General features: G+C 48.5%; 2 protein-coding genes across 4 annotated transcripts in view; one reads left to right on the forward strand and one right to left on the reverse strand.

Annotated features, from left to right (window-relative positions):
* Positions 1-791: 791 nt before the first annotated feature.
* On the forward strand, positions 792-11,257 carry NR1I2 (nuclear receptor subfamily 1 group I member 2). The gene is made up of 8 exons (XM_070358486.1): positions 792-1,084; positions 3,703-3,836; positions 5,022-5,209; positions 6,092-6,366; positions 9,065-9,207; positions 9,409-9,525; positions 9,873-9,978; positions 11,113-11,257. The coding sequence occupies exons 1-8, from the start codon at positions 792-794 to the stop codon at positions 11,255-11,257; spliced, it is 1,401 nt and encodes a 466-aa protein (XP_070214587.1).
* Positions 11,258-13,941: 2,684 nt separating this feature from the next.
* The window catches only part of GSK3B (glycogen synthase kinase 3 beta), a 219,274-nt gene continuing 212,861 nt past the window's right edge, over positions 13,942-20,354 (reverse strand). Inside the window, exon 13 of one of the 3 annotated variants that reach the window (XM_070369958.1) lies at positions 13,942-19,509. Coding sequence is in view for 2 of the 3 variants with exons in the window: in XM_005905429.2 (XP_005905491.1) it covers positions 19,445-19,509 (65 nt within the window). In the remaining variant the exon portion in view is untranslated. The remainder of the gene's footprint in view (positions 19,510-20,354) is intronic. The other 2 variants (XM_005905429.2, XM_005905430.2) reach the window with 2 other exon arrangements.

Raw genomic sequence — 20,354 nt, forward strand, 5'->3', positions numbered from 1 at the left:
AGTCAGTCTATTTTATTTGCAGTTTTCTGAAGGGTCAGGGTCATGGAACAGATTCATTTCTAATTCATTCTTATATGTGAAATGGTCAGCTGTCATCTGTTACACTGTTAAAAACAGAAATTTGTGTGTTGAAATGTTGTGTGGTGGCCTAGAGAGTCTTTGGGGAAGAACAGTGGATAGGACAGTTTCCAGTGTCTGCCCACCCTCCTCTATGCCTACTCCCAGGTAGAATTAAAGTTATACCCTCCAGGTGAAAATTGGGGAGGACATCTAGAGTACAGCTTTATGAATGGGTTCGAGTTCTTTACTCATTTACCCCTCAGCTTGACTGGGACCTGGGTATTCTCTCTCTGCGTCATGAGCCTGGCTCCTCTCTCTCTCCTCATCTGCTTATTTACTCAATTGAAAACAGGTTTTCTGCTCAGCCTTTCCAGTTCTCTCTGGGAATTTGGGTCACAATGTACCCAAGGGGCCAGCTCTTTGGGTCTCCTCAGTTCCAGAGCAAGTGTTCTGTCCCATGGACTGCCCCGCGTTCAGGTCTGTGACCAGCTCATGGCCTCCTAATCTGAGACTATCCAAGTATTCATTCTTTGGTCCAACCCAGAGCCTCCTTTCTCTTTCCTTCTCATTTCTTCCTCTAACTTTTCTCTCTCCGTGTTCTTCGTCCATGTGCTTTACTCCAGGGCCCTATTATTGAACACAAATATCACAGTAACATCTTTCTGTCTAACTCTAGTCCTCCTTCCCCATTTCTTCTATGGAACGTCAGGTCTTGTGTCTACAAAACTCACATGAGTGATGCACACTGCGGCTTCAGCACACCCCTGTCCAGGGTTCTCATTCCCTGCGGTGTTCTCACTTCTAGTCCAAGAGGCTCAGAAGCAAAGCTGGAGGTGGGCCGTGAAGAAGAGTGGAACCATGCTGACCTCACGCACCGTGGAGAAGCTGACTCTGCATCTACAAATCCCATCGTTGGCGCAGACGAGGAAGAAGAGGGTCCCCAGATTTGCCGTGTGTGTGGGGACAAGGCCACTGGTTATCACTTCAATGTCATGACATGTGAAGGATGCAAGGGCTTTTTCAGGTAGAGTTATCTGTCAACTTTCACCCACCTGCTACCTCTGATAAAATGGGTCCCATCTAACTGGGGCTCTGCCACTAGCTCCCTGGGCACCATCTCAGGACCTCAACTTCAGAGGCCCAGGTTCGGAGAGTGGGCTGGTGGCCCATCCAAAGGCCTCCGAATTAGTCTCAGGAGAATCATTAGCATCTGAGAGGAAATCATCATTTTCTATTCTCCCACTCTACTCAGGAAAGGCCCCTTTCCATTAAGATCTCCCTTTGTTTCTCCGTGTGCTCTTGAATAAAATAGCAAATACAGCAAACGAGTCAGTAAAAGAGGAGAAAGAATTTGAAAATCCACAAAATTCAAGAGTTCAAATCACTCTTAAGGAGTGGTGTTAAGTAAAGAATGGCATAAAATAAGCGAAGAATATGACACACCAGCTCACCTACAAACAGAGATCCAAAATATTAGGGACTAAAAAGTCCCAGTTCATAGCAAGACATGCCCAAACAGAAAGGTCACATTGTTCAGCTGAAGAAAGAACAATGACACCGCTCAGTGCAGGCTCAGACCAAGAGGAAGAGAAGCCAACCAGGAAAGAAGGGAGGGCCAGGTGTGTGAGGGCAGCTCCCAAGCAGGGGCACACTTGGGCCCCTCGTGCATTCTGAGGACAGCCAGCTGACTTGACCTCTGCAGCGTTCCTCCTGATGGCTGGACATTTAAATGGAAATGGACCCCTGCACCAAGGTCCAGCTTGCAGTCCCAACAAAGCTGGGCCGCCAGACAGCTGGGTGCAGGGGAGAACCCACAGTGGGGTGTCCAGGCCAGGAGGAGCCCAGTAATGCACTGCAGCAGCCCAGGACCCACCCACCCCCACCCCCACTCCCGACCAGAGTGAAGAAACCCTGGTTTAGGAGCCAATGTGGTCAAGTTTGAGGTCAGCTCAGGAACCCCTCATGCTCTAGGGAGAAACGAACATCCGTGTGGGGCGCTGTCAGCCTGTGCACAGCTACAAGCAACAACTCTCCACTCACGGTGCTGAACAACAAGGAGAACATGTCACCTCTCACATCGAGAAGTCTGAGGCCTTCAAGGGTTGGTGAGCCCAGCAGTCAGTCCTTCTTCCTCTTCTGCCATCAGAGAGTGGCTACCCTGCCTGCTCCACTGAGGACAGCAAAGTGCCAGGGGTTCAGGCTGGGAGCCACAGGGCTCAGCTGAGGAATAGAAAGGCCCCTCTTGTCCTCTAAGAGCAAAGAAATCTTTCCCAGAAGACCCTTCAATTCACATCACCTAGACCAGGGCCCCAGCCAACTTTTCACTAGCAAAGAGTCCCAGACAGATCCCTGAGCTGGGAATCCACCAATGAGGCCGCACGGAGGAGGAAGCGTGCCTGAGCCAGACCTGGATTCTCCCTGCGGCTCGCTGTAGGGGTCAGAGCTTGGATCCTGGTATCAGGCAGACCTGAATTCAAACTTCAGCCTGTCCTCTACCTCAAGGACAGTGAGCGCTCTGTCTTCTCACAGACTCCATTTCCTCATCTGTGACAGGCAGATGACCAAATGAATTTTGTAGGGTTCTAAGAGCTAAGTTTGCAAAGCTCTGCACAATCTGTAGCCCTGCATCCAATCCACAGAATGGCTGATAAACGTGGGCTCCTTCCCTCAGTCACCCAGGGGTCTCTTACCCAGCAGGGGAGGGGATGGGGCCTGAGAAATACACCCCCTGGCCGTCTGGCTCCTGGTCTCAGGTCTCCTGGATCAGCCCCCAGGGCCCAATCAGTAGCCACACCTGTCCATTCTTTGTTTCCACACTGCTGGACCAGAGCCAGAGGCCAGATCCAAAGGAGAATTTGTTTCCATCTATTCAGCTGTGAAAATTCGGGACAGGGGGATAAAGTTAGGGCCCCACTGACTGGGTCTTCTGGTGAAGTGCAGGATGGCTGGGCTGTGGGGGAGAGTGTGTGCTGGGGTCTCAAGAAGGAATTTACCACCTTGTTTCCCATCTGGCGCAGCTGTCTGGGGACACGTGGATGCAGCGCCCATACACTCCACTATTTTGGGGCTCTGAGCCTCTCTGTTCCCCTGCGGCAGTCAGCAAGGGGAAGCTTTTTTACAGTGAGGTAGAAAGTTTCCCATAGTGTACGCGGTCCTCTGGCCTCCCAATCTAGAATGGGGACTGGGGAAGGCAGGAGGCTTATGTTTCTTACACTCCCGGGGCCAGATTTCCGCCAGTCCCCTCTTCCAAGGAGAAATCCAGGAAGAAGCCACCTCCACAGAGACTTGGCCCAGTTCTCCTGGGGTTCCTGGGTGTTAGGAAGAAGAAGGGGAGAGGGTACGGGCCTCAGGGTGCTGAAGCATCCCATGAAGCAGCTCCGGTGCAGGCCCTGAGCAGCGTCCACTTCCCATGTGGATGCTGAGGACAGTCTAGTACCTGGCTCCCCTCCTCCAGCAGGCTCGGAGGCCTCTGGGCACCCACAGAAGCCTGAAGAGCCCTGGTCTGTACCTTTCCTATGAACCCCACCCAACTCAGAGGCAAAAGCAGAGCCCATAGAGGGTGTGACCAGTGTCCGTGTCAGGGGCGGACAGGAAGCCAGGGTATACAATGCGGCCTATCTTCTGCTCTCTGTCCTCTTGCAGGAGGGCCATGAAGCGCAATGCCCGGCCCCGGTGCCCCTTCCGGAAGGGCACCTGTGAGATCACCCAGAAGACCCGGCGTCAATGCCAGGCCTGCCGGCTTCGCAAGTGCCTGGAGAGCGGCATGAGGAAAGAGAGTGAGCAAAGGCTGCGCGAGCGGGCATGGGCACGTGAGCCATGGTGTGCACAAGAGCATCCGTGTGTGCGTGCACACAGGGGCAGACATCAACCTGAGGTCCCCGGCCTATCCTGGAGGGACTGGAGAAGTGGGGTGTTATCGCCATTCTCTGTTCTCAGAGGCCTGATTCTCTCTGGCCAGGGTCATACTCCACTCTCCCCTCAGTTGCGCTTGTGTGATTCGCTTTGTGCCCTTCATAATTGTTTTAGCCGAATTAGGGGAGCTGAATTGGGAACGAGAAGCTGGAGACTCATGGTGTGCTTGACCTGCACCTTCTACCAGTGGCCCAGACCTAGCATCCTTGAGGAACTGTGTGCGGCCAGTGACAGAGGGTTCTTAATTCCCCTGTCCAGCTCTGGTATAATTGTGCTCCCAGGGGCTCTGAGATTAAAAAGCATGGGGGAAGGCTGGAAGTTTCCAAGGTGTATTTCGCTCCATCAGTCACAGAGGGACACAAGACCTTGGGAAGCCTTTGAGGGGCCAGGTTCCCTGGGCATTGGCAGAGAGCCTTTCCTGCAGACCAGCCCTGCCTGTTGTCCCCTCCCCAGCAGGACCCCCTCCCTCAGAGCTTTGCTCTGCACACACAAGTGGGCTCCAGAAATCCATGGATGACCTAAAGCCCCAGGCTACATAGGACGTGGCTGGAGATGATACCTCTTGCTAAGCAGCAGCCCAGCTCTCCGAGACCCAGAGATCGTGGGGGACTCTCGGGAGTCTTAATGGTATCTGATACACCGGAAACAAATAATCAGGTGCACTTATGAAACAACTATTACATAGCAGCAGTCATATTAGGCGCTTCCCATGCAGTGTCTCATGCTAAGAGCAGTGTGAGGTGAGCACTGTCACTCCAGCTTACCACGAAGGAAAGAGAGGTGAAGAAGCCCATCAAGGTCATCACTACAAAGTGGCAAAGCCGTCACTGAAGCCTGGTGCCTTAAGATCCAGAAGCCGGAGCAATAACCACTGTTCCACAGAGTTGTCTTGAACCCCACGGTCACAGGCAGCACACCCGTCCTTCCCCCCAAGTGTTTCTCCAGAGGAGCCCAGAGTCTTTGAGAGCCTGGAAAAGGGCAGGATTCTTGTCACCAGTCTGTCCCCATCCCCTGCTGCCGCCTGAGTCTGTTCCTGGCTGTCCTTGCAGTGATCATGTCCGATGCAGCTGTGGAGCAGAGACGGGCCTTGATCAGGAGGAAGAAGAGAGAACGGATTGAAACTCGGCCCCTTGGAGCCAAGGGTCTGACTGAAGAGCAGCAAATGATGATCAGGGAGCTGACGACTGCTCAGATGAACACCTTTGATAGCACCTTCGTTCATTTCAAGAATTTCCGGGTATGAGGCTTTTGAGATGGCTCAGCTCCTGTGCTTGCTCCTCAGAACCCCAATCTCATTCCCAGGGATTCTCGAAGAGTGGTCCTTGGACTTTCAGGAGCAGCAGCACCACCTGGGAACTTGTTAGAAATGCAGATCCGCAGTTCACCCCTGACAGAACCTTTGAGGGCAGGGCCCAGCAGTCTGTGCTATAACCAGACCCCTCAGGTGATTCTAACTCATGCTCAGGTCTGAGACACTCTGCTCTCTCCTTCTACAGCCTGTAGAAATGGAGTCTGAGTCAGCAATGGAGTTATGGACAGCTGAGTTGCACCAGGGTTGCTGGCATTCAGGGCTTTATGAGGACGCAGAGGGGATATGACATTTGTGAACTGGTTTTACTGATCCAGGAAACTTCAGTGACCTCAGCAATGGTAGCACTGTCTGATCCCAGTGCCCTCTTTCACCTGTGCTCACAGGTATCTCATGACCCATCCAGCTCACAGAACTGGTAGCCAGCAGGCCCCAAAGTCTGTTCTTTCCATCTCCAGCTCTCAGATCCTTTAATGAGTTTCTTGAGTGCAAGTTCAGGGACACTTGGGACACACCCCTCGATGGAGGCCCCCTCACCTTCCACCAAAGCAGGAAGCGAACCCATCTCTAACCAGGCAGGAATGTGAGGGACCGTGAAGTCAGAGACCCACAAAAGAGAGAAGAAACCAGCGCTCTGTGTGGGGGCTAGGGGGGTGGGTGGGGTGGGGGCTGTACACGCCTGCCACTGTGCATCCTCTCAGGGAGCAGCTGTGGCTGTGTGCGCCTGTCTGGGAACAGGGAAAATTCCTGTTTGGGAGAATATGTATTCTGTCTCTCCTCTCTTCTCTCCCACTTCTGCTCATGCCCCAGCTGCCAGATGTGCTCAGTAGTGGCCGCCAGATTCCAGAGCCTCTGCAGATTCAGTCCAGGGAAGAAGCTGCCAAGTGGAGGAAGATTAGGGAAGATCTGTGTTCAATGAAGCTCTCCTTGCAGCTGCGGGGGGAAGATGGGAGCGTCTGGAACTACAAGCCCCCAGCTGACAATGGCGGGAAAGAGATCTTTTCCCTGTTGCCCCACATCGCTGACGTGTCCACCTACATGTTCAAAGGCATCATCAACTTTGCCAAGGTCATCTCCTATTTCAGGTAGGACACAGGGGCTGGGTGGACGGTGTGGAAAGGAGCAGGACGTGGCCAGCAGGTTCAGAGGGTCTGGGATGGATTTCTCTGAATTTGGAGGACACTGGTGCCAAAAGACATCCCTTTACCTCTGCCCCCAGGGCACCTGGCCATGTGGGGGAGTGGAGCCCTCTCTGTGTGGCTCATTAGCTTTGTGACTGCAGCCTGCCATTTAACCTGTGGCTCAGCTGCCTCATCTGCTGCTGTTGCTGCTGCTAAGTCACTTCAGTCATGTCTGACTCTGTGTGACCCCATAGACAGCAGCCCACCAGGCTCCCCCATCCCTGGGATTCTCCAGGCAAGAACACTGGAGTGGGTTGCAATTTCCTTCTCCAGTGCATGAAAGTGAAAAGTGAAAGTGAAGTCACTCAGTCGTGTTCGACTCTTAGCGACCCATGGACTGCAGCCTACCAGGCTCCTCCATCCATGGGATTTTCCAGGCAAGAGTACTGGAGTGGGGTGCCATTGCCTTCTCTGGCCTCATCTGCTAGACTGGGGCTAATGATGCCTGCCTTGCAGGGCTGTTAAGTGAAATAAGAAAACCTCTGGAAGAGCATTCAGCACACACATGTGGATGTTCAGAGAGTGATGCCCCTTCTCCATTTTCCTGCTAAGGGGTGGGAGTCACAAGTTGATAGTTCAAGAGCAGTGGAAGAGTTGGAAGGCAAAGCAAGGAGGCCCACAGAAGAAGAAGGCTAGGAGCAGATGCTGTGTTGCCAGCAGTCCACTGCTAGAGAAGGCTGAGAAGGAGGCCAGTGGGCTGGGACTCCCCAAACTAGGCATGTAGGCAACAACCACCAGGCAACTGGGGTGACTGGGAAACTCTGGGCCCTACTAGTGTGGTGGCAACCACAGCCCCACAATAGGGAGCCTGTCACAGTGTGAGGCGGCATCGGGCATGTCTTCCCTGGGGTCAGGCCCACCAGGCTGGGCCTGGGCAGGTGGAAGTGAATCACACAAGGAGCCCTGACTCCATACGCTGGCAGAGGGCAGGTTCTTTTCCAGGAGCCCATGGGTTCCCCTGTGGGTGACATGCAGGACTTATTTACTGGAATGAGGGTGGTCACAGGCTGGAGTGGGGTTCAGATTGTGGCAAAGTAGGTCAAGGGAGCAGGGAGAGGGACCCACTTTCACCCATGGACCCAGCATATTCCCCTTGACCGTCCGATGACCCAGGACTTACCACCAGGGTGGGAGGGCACTCATTTCTTGTGACGATCAGCTTTGAGCACAACCACCCTAGGAGGCAGGTGTTACTCTCACCTTCATTCCACAGATAGAAAACAGGTTCACCAAGGTTAAGGCAGGTGCACAGGATCTCAGTTAATCAGAGAGGCTAGCTTTGGAAGCATACAGCCGTCAGAGCTGGCCCCCTGCCAGGTCCTGGGCGGGGCACTGGGGGGGACACAGAAGGAAAAGAGAAACTTTGTGACAGTTGTGGCTCAACATTGCAGATCTAAAAGAAGAGGCTAAACTCCTGAGGAGACCAAAGCCAGGCACAGGTCCTCCTCAAGAACTCCCTCCTGGGCTTTTAGGTAGAATGCCTCCGTTAGTGGGGAGTGGGGGGCCCTTTCAGGTAGGGAGGGCTTCCCTGGTGGCTCAGACGGTAAAGAATCTACTTGCAATGCGAGTTTGATCCCTGGGTTGGGAAGATCCCCTGGAGGAGGGCATGGAAACCCACTCCAGTGTTCTTGCCTGGAGAATCCCCATGGACAGAGGGGCCTGGTGGGCTACAGTCCATGGGGTCGCAAAGAATCAGACATGACTGAGCGACTAAGCACAGCACAGCACTCAGGCGGGGAAGTCACTGTGTCAGTCTAACACAGGGCCTAGAAGCAGCCACTGTGGCTGGGCCTGTGCTCAGTGCTGGGGGTGGGCTTCAGGGCACTCAGCCTGCCTGGAGAGAAACAGTAGACATGGCTAATTCAAAACAGACAGCAGGAAGCAGACTGCCCTGCTGCATGGCACTCACGCAGGAGGCACCTGCAGAAGGACTGCACTCTGGAAAGACCTCTAGGAGGCATAGGGACTGCTTGGCCTGAAGGACTAGCAGGATTTACTTAAGTGAAGCTAAAGGGCTTCCCTGGTGCTCAGAAGTAAAGAATCTGCCTACAGTGCAGGAGACCTGTGTTTGATCCCCGGATGGGGAGGATCCCCTGGAGAAGGGAATGACTACCCACTCCAGTATTCTTACCTGCAGAATTTCATCAACAGAGGAGCCTGGCGGGCTACAGTCTATGGGGTTGCAAAAGAGACATGACTGAGCGACTAACAACATTTCACTTCAAAGGCGTAATCATTCCAAATGGGGAAACCTAGGCAGAAAGTATGAGGCTGGGGACCAGGAGCCCAGGCTGTGCAGGGAGCTGGAGGAGATGGGGCTGGGCTGTAAGGGGCCCGGACACCCAGCCACATCAGCAGTGGAGAGTCCCTGAAGATGGCAGGGGCCCAGAGGAAGATGGCAGTGAGGAGGAATCTGCTGGCTGGATTGTGAGCGGGAGAGAGTGGAGGCAATTCGAAGGCTACTGCAATTGTGCTCAGGGGCAGGAGCCCATCCCACGTCCTCTCTTTGCCACCCCCACCCTGATTCAGAATTACAGGAGTGGGTGCCGGCCTGCGGCAGCTTCCATGGAAGCCAGCATCCCCTCCTTATCCTTGCTGCCAGGGACCTGCCCATAGAGGACCAGATCTCCCTGCTGAAGGGGGCCGCCTTTGAGTTGTGCCAGCTGAGATTCAACACGGTGTTCAATGCAGAGACCAGGACCTGGGAGTGCGGTCGGCTGTCCTACTGCGTGGAAGACCCTGCAGGTGCCTGAGAGATTCCTGTCTGTCCTGGCAGAGGGTGGGAAAACATCCATGGAGGGAGGAGAGGAGCCATGCCAGGATTGGCGGGTCCTAGGATCGCAGTGCAGAAGATCGGGCCATGGGAAAGGGGGCCTTGGTGAGGGAGATCTGGGTCCTGGGTCAGCTTCCTGAGAAGTGGACCCTCCAGCCTGCACCCACCCACAGGTGGCTTCCAGCAGCTTCTCCTGGAGCCTGTGCTGAAATTCCACTATATGCTGAAGAAGCTGCAGCTGCATAAGGAGGAGTATGTGCTTATGCAGGCCATCTCCCTGTTCTCTCCAGGTGAGAGCTGCACCTGCCTTGCCTGGCTTCCCCTTGCCCTCGCTTGTTTCCCCAGGCTTGCTCACACCCCATCAGCTTCAGCCAAGGGCGGGGGCAGCATTCCTTCCTTTGCTTTCCCCAGGGAAGGTTCCCGACTGATGGCCCTGCCCTCCACTCACTGCTCAGCCAGGATGGGGACTACAGCTGTTTGCTCCCAGGCTTAGAGGGGTGATGCAAAGCCCTCTGGTCAACCCCCTCACCTCCTTGCCTGGGAATACTTGGTTCTGGAAGGTGGTTGGCTAGCCATTTGTCCCCTCTGGGATGGACCAAGCCTGTCTTGGCCCCCGTGGCCTTCCCCTCCCCACCAGACCGCCCAGGTGTGGTGCAGCGCCTCGTGGTAGACCAGCTACAGGAACAGTTCGCCATGACCCTGAAGGCCTACATCGAGTTCAACCGGCCCCAGCCCGCCCACAGGTGAGCAGCAAGCAGGGAGGGTGTGAGGGGGTATGAGCCCTGCCCCCAGGGCCCTGCTTGTCCTGAGGCAGCCTCTGATTACCAGGGCTTTGGGCCGCTGTTTTGTGGCCTTCATTGAGGTCTCCTGCCCAGTCAACTAGAACTATTTGTTGAGAAGAGCCAGCCCTGGTGCCAAGCAGTTTACATGCACGTCATATTTAATCCTGAAAACAACCCCATGCAGCAAGTGCTACCATATCCTGCCAGGGACTGGAGGCTCAGGGTGTCTGACCCCGGGGCCCGCAGCCAGACAGGTGGGGTTGGAGGTAGGTCCTTGCTGGCCAAGTCTACAGCCCACACCCTGGAGCACTAACTGCCTAACCACCTCCCAGGACAAACTCCATGTAACAGGGGAGGAAACTCCTTGGTCCTGGTCACCTAAGGGAGGAGGGCTGCTTGTTTAGGGCTTGGCCAGGCAGGAGCTCCCACCCCATTCACTGGGCACCAGCAGCCCTTGTGACCTGGTGCCAAGCCTGGGCCATGACCAGGGAAGGCCAGTGCTGGGTGTGCTTGTGCGAATGTAAAACTTCGGGTCCTTACTTGGCCTGCTGCAGCTGGCTTTTGAGCTTGGCTTCACGGGATGCTGGGTGTCTTGCTTTGCTCAGTCCTCCCCTGTATGGAGCCAGGAGGCATCGTGGGGAACCTGAGGCATGAGGTGTGTCTCAGACACTGGATCCCAGGCTAGATCCAGGGAGGGATTGCTGCCTGCAGCCCCTGCCTCCACAGCTTCTCCCCTTGGTCCTGACGCTGATTCATTAGCTATGGCAGTGATGATCCCCCCAAACTGACCTGTTCATGCCGTGTCTGGAATGCCTGGTTTCCCCACGATGTCCCTGTGTGCGGACACTGAAGCCCAGAGGAGGAGATGTGGGTGGGGAGAGTGGTCCACACCTCAAGGGTGCCAGGCTGCTCTGCCCCCTTGTCCACAGACTGCCGTGGAAGCTTAAGGAATTCAGCTGAGCCTTGTCTCTTGGCTTACCTAAGAGGTCCTGAGATGAAAACCCTCAAACGTGTGCAGTTTCAGAGGGGCTTCAGCTTTGGTGGGTGGGGGCAGGGCGGGCTGTTCCGCCAACTGTTCCTCTGACTGGCCGGCAGGTTCTTGTTCCTGAAGATCATGGCCATACTCACCGAGCTCCGCAGCCTCAGCGCCGAGCACACCCAGCAGCTACTGCGCATCCACGACGTTCACCCCTTCGCCACCCCACTCATGCAGGAGCTCTTCAGCACCACAAATGGCTGACTGGCTGCCTCAGGGAAGCCAGAGCCGGGGCCCTCGGAGCCGAAGCCACCGTTCCTGGGGCTGGACAGATGGACGCTGACAGTGCCCAACAGGTCCTGCCTCCCCAGGGGTCTCACAGAGACAGCCGTGATGATGGCGGGCTAGCATTCCTCAGCACCCAGCTAGGTCTGTGGAGAGCCAAGCCCAAGTGCCTTACATGGAGAGGTCAGGCCCTAGAGAGGTCAGGCCCTAGGTCAGGCCCTTAGAGAGGTAAGGCACCCCTCTCCCCTTAGAAGAGGCCCTGGGTCTGGGCATCTAGTGTCATGGTGGGAGAGGGGATAGGACACCTGGGGCTGGGGCATCTGAGGGTCTGTGCCCACACCCAAGTTTATTAGCTGCTTGGTTTTTTTCACTGCTTCATCTGCTACCCCTCCTTTCCCACTTGCCAGCCATTCCCAACCCACAACCTCCAGTCCCAAGTTGCTCTGTGAGTTCCAGGCCTGTGTGTGCTAATGCAGGTGCATTAGAGTTGAGGGAGTCCTTTAGAGAGAGGCCAGAAGGCCTGCACCGAGGGTCACAAGCTTGTCATAACCTCTTCTGTGTATTCTTCCCTCATTCTGTCTCCATTCATGGAAACACATCATTACACACTGACAATAAGCTACCTGCTGTGGGGAGTACACGCTGACTCAGACATGGATCCTGGCCTTCATGGGGGTATGTGACTTGATGCAGGTCAGCTTCACAACCGAACTGGGGCTGGTTCCTCCTGAGACTGGAACATGGAGGACTCCATGGTGGGGCTATATGGACGGCAGTTAATAAATGCGTTCCTGTTTACACATCCGTTTTCAAAGCTGAAGAGTATGACAGCCTTTCCTTTATAACCATTTTGAATAAAAATGTTTCTGCATTTTTCACAAATTACGGGCATCCCATACCTAAGAACCAGGCTTATCACCTATGATCCTATGGTTAATGTCAAATCAAGGCAAGAGGACTTAAATAATTAACTTTTGGTTAGAGATTTAAACTTTTTTGGCCTTCCTTTCTGGGGGAAAAAGAAATGTGGGGATGGTGAAAGAGAAATAGATTTGTACATATTTCTATTTTTATAATACATATTTTGCTATTGCCCTTACACATCTGAAGACTTTTGGTGTGAGAACATAAAAAATGCATTATTTAACTTGGCTTGTTCATAAAAATAATTATTCCACATAAAAACTTTACATATCATTCAAAGTGTAGTAATTTAAAATGACTAATATTTTTATGCAAATGAAGCTACAAGTTAACTGAATTTTAAGGAACAGATATTCACTTTTACCATTTTTCAAGAAGGTCACACTTGGAGAACTTAAGTCATTGAGACTATACATCAAAGCAAACAAACATATTCTCTGTCACCCCTCCAGATTCCCCAGCCTCTTCTGCATCAAGGGGACGTAGAACACACTACATTTTAGAAAAGAATCTGGGGGAAAAGGAGTTCTTTCCAAACACATTGCAGATTTTGCCCCCAGTAATTGTGTCTAATTATACTCATTTAGAAATATAAACATATTCCTGTACCATATACATCTCTTCTTTCCCATTGACATAATTTTGAGTGTGCTATTCACTCGAGTCTGAAATGGTTGTTAAGTGTGGACTACGGTAAGGTAAGAGCAGGGTGATTAAGGTGGGATGTAGAAACATCCATCTCCCAGTATTGATTTTAAAAACACCCGGGCAGTTTCACAAACATTGAATTGATATGTATGTATGGATTACACATATTATAAAAACTAAGTGTAGTCCAAGTGCAGTTAAGGTTCAAGGTTAGGTGCACCGAAGAGCTCACACAGGAGTCTTCCTTTCAGCAGCTTTGTGGATGTCCAGTTTATAGGGCTAAGAGCCAAAGTCAACTTTCCTACTCTCAAATGTTTGAATTTCCCTGTTACTCCCTTCACTGAGCTCTTGAGCAGTAGAACTTAGCATCAGTTTCTAGGCATCCCTGAGACCCCCATTCTTTTTCTAGGTCTTGCCTCAGTCAGGTGAGGATGGGGTCAGTCTCCAAAGCTCAGGAGAGAAGCCCAAGTAAGTTACTGCTTACCTTCTGGCTCCGTTAAGTTAGAGCCACTCCGCCACCAATCTCTACCTGGTCTGGACTTTAAGGATCCAGTTAAAGCCTGGGTATCAACAACTCGTGGGAAGGCCCACTGTGTCCTCTCTTTTCTGAAAAGAGGATGTAAAGAGAAACATACGCTTAATGGACCATTCCTTCACAGCCTGTGACAACTCGTGGGCTTCATCATACCATTTTCCCTGACAGCTTCAGTCTTCCCCATAACATAACCACAACCCTCCTAAACCTGAAGGTGCTAGTGTGGGTGAAATAGTCCTGCACCTGAGAGAGGGGTGAACACCCCATTGCTTTTGCTCACTTCAGACTTCTCTACAAAGAGGAGCTGCAACCTGAGTGCTCCCTTTCATAACTGCCCTTCTCAATGGGCACCCAGGGTCACTGCTCACCTGAGATATGATCTCAAAGGACGGGTTCATCACTACTTCAAAGTCCTTAACCCATTACACAAGTGACATCTTGCCACCCTTCCCCTCCCAAACCCCTGCAACTGGTAAAGGTGTTTATTTTATAAATATCAGCCAAGCCGACCACCACAACAATAAATAGAGGACCAGACTTTATCCAATATAAATTTGTTTTTATTGAAGCAGCAGTCACATGACTTTATATCTAGCTTTTAGATTAGGCCTGACGGAGTGAGCCAGCCCTAAAAAAATGTTTCTTTTTGCACTAAGAGACATAACATGTTTACATACATCATCCAGTATTGGAAATGAACAGACTCAAACACAACATGTGTTGGTTTACCTGGGAGGTACAGCCCCACTATTCGTGGTGTTCATATAATTCACAGATACTCCCAAAGACCATTACTAATGGGATGAAAGTTAAAAAAAAAAACAAACAGCTACACCAGACCATGAACACAGGAATCAAAGACAGAAGCTTATACACATTTTTAAAAATTTGTCCCTTTCAGGCTTGTATTCTTTCTATTCAAAGCAATGTTTGCATAGCTTCCTCGACATCAACTCCAAAGGTTTCCAAGATGGAAGCTGCACCTCTTGGGGCTATACAATGGAATAAGATCATTTAAGAGAACGAGAACTAGTGTTCATATCTTGACTTTTGTTAACAGCTTCGTGTTTCTCTAATTGGAGGAATGAAGTGGTGATGTGACTACATAATGCATTGGCAAAATAGGGTGAAGGAAATAAGGTTGGGTACTGAAATAAAGACCACACACTTGTGAATTTTAATTTCATTTCCAGGCTAACCTACTTTTTATTTAATGCAAATTACAGTACCAGTTAACTATTTCCAAACCAAGTCACATAGAACGAAATGTATTTACAAGGGAATGGGGAAAGGGAAAAAAAACATTGAGCATACTTTTCACAAAAAAAGTTTATATTTAAAATGAAAAAAAAAAATCAGTCACAGAGGCATTCAAGTAGTAATAATGTTATACAGATTTTGCTTTTCCTTTATATCAAGACAGATTTGCACAAGTGTTTGCAATAGTTTGTATACAACCCACAGTCCTTTATATATATATATATATATATAATAATAAATTTTGTTTTTAGATTTGATTTTAAGATGGAAGTGGTCACGCTAATTGGTATGTTTACAGGCCCAAGTGATCCATCGGCAACACATTTATGAATGCAAATTTTACAGGCAAGCACATTTTCATACATCTATCTGTATCTGCCTGTAGACAGATATAGTAAGAAAAAAAAAACTTAAAAATCAACACAAGGAAGTCTACTTTGTCAAGTTAACCCCTTATGTACTGGTTGTCATTTTGCTTTTATTGCAGAGGTGCAAATGGAGCAACAAACTTGAATAAAACGTCATAACCCTTGTGAAAATAATCCAAACCCCAGAGATTACTTCCAAAGCCTCTCAAACACAGACCTTAGTCTGGGGCTCTACTCTGCTTCTAGTTGTCTTATTTTCAGTGGCTCAGGTTTCTACCAGAAAAGACAGATTTTACTGTAAAGCATACTTAGTTTATTTTTCTATATAAGGGATATAAGAGAGCAAGTGTTTGACTCTGTGATTAGATGATCAACTAACATGAATGAGAAATCAGATACAATTTTGGTTTAAAACAAAAACCCCCAAGCTCCTGGGGATCTGGCATTGGCCAAACTTCCTTTGGAAGATTCCAAAGTTAAATCCCTTAAAAAGGAAAGGGAAAAAGAAATGAAATGCCAGTGTCTTTATATCCACAGGGATAGAGAATACAATAGTCCTCTTAGAAACCTTTGCATTGGTGCAGACAAGATGACTGGTTAGGCAGGCTTTGTTAAAACACAAATAAAAAATATGTGTCTAAAAATTAAGAGGACTTGAAAAAAAGGACACAACACGTTGCTGGAAAGAAGGTGCAGTCTTCTGCCTTGCTGGAATGAACACATGATATTTCAAAAATAGCAAGCTTTGGTTTGGTAAAGTTTTTTTTTTTTCTTCTTCTTCTACTTGAGACATCTTGTATGGAGTACTTGGAGGCAAAACAAGTAATTTTGATTTTTTTTTTTTTTTTCTTTCGAAAAAGGCCTTCATGATGGGCACACAGTAAGAAACAGATTTTTTAAAAAGATAAATTAAAATGACATTTCATTGAACAGGGGTAGAGGTGACAGGAGGGAGTAAAGTTCCCTTGTGAAAACAAGTCCCCACCGCGTGGGCGGCAATCGTGCAGCGGCCGCTAGTAATTGCACCACAGCATTTTAGACCACTCGTGTATCAAAACCGATACAAGTATTAAGAAACATCGATTTACAAAAACCAATTCTCTCTCTCTCTTTTTTCTCTCATTTGGGAGGGAAGTAGATGAAATGGAGAGAGAGAGAGAGAGAGGGCAGAAGGCTCCCGGAATCTGCTGTCTGTAAGACCCATGGTTAGGGTTTGGGGGAAGAGACGAGCAAAATCTACTCTATTCCATATTCTCCGGCTAGAGGGCTCCCTGGCACTACACTAAGTCCCTGGATGAAATGGAACTGGTCACTGCTACTGAGGAGGAAACAGATGTTCAGAACCAAAACAAAGGTAGGGCTTGAATGAAATGAGATTAAGAAAATGATTATGGTTTCCTCTTTCCACTCCTGAGCATGGTTAACTGTGGAAGGGGCAAAGACACTGTTATGAGTGAGCCACTATTTCAAAGGGAAGGGGGTGGGACAGGGAGACATGGATATCGAGACCAATTAATATCTGCAAAATGAAAAACGGAAACAAAAAAACAAACACATGGAAGCGAAGGCACTCCAAACTATATAGATACACTATACATTGCTAGAGTTATTGTTACAATAATACAGGCCGGTACCTACTGTACAGAGTTAAAACTATATGGCTTTAAAAAGCTCGTCTACAATTTGTCTGATTATTAAACAGAATCACTGCCCTGAACAGTAACTTTTTGCTCATTAATAACAGTTCCTGGGTCCACATATTTACATACAAAACAACAGAACTTAAATTTAAAAACATTGAAAGAAAATATAATGTACAAGCTTGAATTTGGTGAGGAGCTTTTATTATTATTATTTACAAAAAACATTATTCAGAGACCTGGATCCCACTTGTATAAAAGAGTTCTGTGATCCCACCATGATCCTTGAGAAAGAAAAATCACGAACCTCAGCCCTCACACACACACAATTAAAATGAGAGAAAAACTTGACTTTTCTCTCTTCTCTTACCCCATTTACAGGGGAAAGTGTTTCCTAAAAGAAGCACAGATTTTTACATTCTCCAGCAAGTATATCAAGTTCAGAGTACTGTCTGTGTCCACATGTTTGGCTGGGTAGTTTGGTCTCAAAGTAGGTCCACTTCTCTGTCACAGACCTGCCATCCAGATTCTTTATAAACCCTTTCTGAAATGGTCTATCAAAGCCATTCCCTTTAAGAATTAATGCTGTCAAATACTTTGATTCAGACTTCTTTCAAATCTTAATTTGCTCTCAGAAGCTCATTATGAAAGTAAAATGCAATTTGTTTGATTTGGTTTGAGTGAGTGTGTCTCCTTTCTCACGAACTCTGATATAACCAGAGGTTGGAGAAACCCTTCTGTGGCTTAAGAGCTTAGCTAGACAGTGAGTGAAAACTAGGATGGCTCACAGGTGCCTCTCTGGGTACTGGTTCACGTCAGCAGGCAGTACGACTCTCTTGGAGAGTCACACACACTTGGTTAAGAAGCAGGACAGGGTGCCGGAACCTGCGTGAGGGCTGCCAAGAGACTCCACTTCCGAATCACCTGGAGGGCGAAGCTCCTAACATGACCGAAGGTGACAAGGAGGGTAAAAGGTTACACACAGTCTGGGGCTCAGCTCTGCAGCCCTACAGTTATCAGCTAACCTTGGAAAGGTGTGTGGGGAAGGAAGGAAGGTAGGCGGAAAAGGCGGCCATCACTCAAGTGATCTTTAAATGTAAAGTACAACTGATTGTGCCTTAAAGATTCATAGGTCAAGTAATGGCCCATAAGCACCAAGGTGTCTAAGGTTCATTTTAGAGTATATAAGGCCCACATAGATGTCAACCTTAAAAATATAAAACAAACCAGCTGTGAAAATCTATTCCCTTACTGCCAACGTAATCCTTCAATTCTCCTTGCTTTCCAAGGAATATTGCTTTTTCTTCAAAAACAGAGACTGAGTCTTACACTGTTCACTGATTATATGAAGAAAACAAAAACTCTTAACTAGGTGTAGGGGGAAACATCCTCATGCTTCAACTAGTCAATTTTGATATTGTGGACAAAAACAGAAAGACAGAACAAAACAAAAAAAAACCCAAACAAAAGGCAGTACTGAATCTATGTATATAACACATATACACACATTTATATAATCAGTTTTCCTATAAAGTCAGCAGGTACAAGTGACTGTTTATATCATTTTGATGTGTAGTTTTTAATATTCCTACCATCTAAAATCATCATGGCCTATCTCACATGCATCAATAAATAAAATTTAAAAAGCTTGAGGTTAAAAAAGCTGAAATTAAATACAGATTCTGGATTTGGAGTTAAAATTAAAACTATATGCAGAATGTGGCAATTTCTGCAAGCTCAATTTGCAATTAAAAAATACGAAAAATAAACCAGTAGACTGTTACAATTCACATTATTTAACTAAGATGTCCTCTCAAGTGTATCTTTCCAAGGGAAGCAACTTTAGATTAAAAAAATCTGGACAAATTCATTCACAGTGGTGAGATCTGCCCGGCCCATCCTTCTCCTCCAGGTTCATCAGCTTTTGACCTCTGCAGCCAGAGTGGCCAGCTCAATACCCTTCTCAGTCTTCTCCTAGGTCACTGGATTAAAACTGTACTAAGTTTTATAGAGAACCTTTGGTCAGGCAAACAAAGACCCACACAAAGAGCACACACGCTTCTCCCCTAACAGCTTCAGAAGTTTCTTTACCTACAGAAGTTTCTTCACCACTAGCACTGATTAAGAGTAAAATAAAACCTTGACATCAATTAAGAATTTTCCCCTTATAGATTCAAACTTTATTGACCTCCCGGGTTACAAATGACACACATTTCCTTTGTCTGCCACACCTGCCATTGACATGCCAAAGGCAAGTCTTCAAGTACCCGAGGATATGGATTAATTTTACAAGTGACATTAAGTCCCCATTGAGTTACACCTGCTAAGCTCCCAACCAATTTCAAGCTGTGCACTATACCCAAGTCTTACACTTGACTTTAAAAGAAAACAAAGTTCAAAGAAACTTCAGCACAGAACAAAGTCTTCTTCTTTTGTGGAAGGGGCATGAGGCAGGAGTCCTGTTTTTAAAGTATACAACAGCAGACTTTTGATAAAAAAAGATTGTCGTGGGAGAGAGATTGTGTGTTCTAGTGCTCCGCTTTCCCCCTCCCCACAACCCCTCCCACCCCCTGGATCTCCCTCAAGTGAGAATACAATGAAACTGGTTTGTATTTATAGATATTTTACAAGGTTAAATAAGAACAACAATAATAATAAAAAAAAAATTGAACACTAAAATGAATAGGTTTTTTTTCTCTTTTTAATTTTCTTTCCAATCGTGACCAGTGTTGCTGAGTGACACTCAAGTAAACTGGTGGTTGTTCCTGTGTAGCTGGCTGCTCGGGACTGTTCAGGAGTCGGAAGCTGATGCAGAAGCGGCATTATTGGTCTGTCCACGGTCTCCAGCATTAGCATCTGCAAATTGAAAGCCCCAAGAGAGAGCATGAACAATCCTGTAATACCCCAGAGAGAAAAGAACGTGGCCTCAACTACAGACTGAGAGCTGTATCTAGAATGTTGTTTTAAATATGGCCAATACTATGATATTTCAGTCCCTCTGCTGGATCCTCAAGTTGGAAAATCTGTTGTGGGCCCTAGAACTTTTGCAGGAGTGCAAAAACTTCTTTGGTATAATTGTTCTCCAGTTTGTGGGTTGTCTGCTAGGCAGTCTAAGGTTGAGCTAATGGTGACCTCCTCCAAGAGGATTTATGCCACATGCTGCGCCTCCCAGGTCTGCTGTAGCCAGAGTCCCTCTCTCTGTGGCAGGCCACTGCTGACCTGTGCCTCCACAAGGGGTGCTCAGACACTCAAAGACAGGTCTGACTCAGTCTCTTGTGGAAAATACTTAAAGAGACGGGAATACCAGACCACCTTACCTGCCTCCTGAGAAACCTGTATGCAGGTCAAAAAGCAACAGTTAGAACCAGACATGGAACAACGGACTGGTTCCAAATTGGGAAAGGAGTAAGTCAAGGCTGTATATTGTCACCCTGCTTATTTAATTTATATGCAGAGTACATCACACGAAATGCAGGGCTGGATGAAGCACAAGCTGGAATCAAGATTGCTGGGAGAAATATCAATAACCTCAGATATGCAGATACCACCACCCTTATGGCAGAAAGTGAAGAGGAACTAAAAAGCCTCTTGATGAAGATGAGAGTGAAAAACCTGGCTTAAAACTCAACATTCAAAAAAATTAAGATCATGGTATCCAGTCCCATCACTCCATGGCAAATAGATGGGGAAACAATGCAAAC

Source organism: Bos mutus, chromosome 1 (assembly GCF_027580195.1).
Source record: "Bos mutus isolate GX-2022 chromosome 1, NWIPB_WYAK_1.1, whole genome shotgun sequence".
NCBI classification, from domain to species: domain Eukaryota; kingdom Metazoa; phylum Chordata; class Mammalia; order Artiodactyla; family Bovidae; genus Bos; species Bos mutus.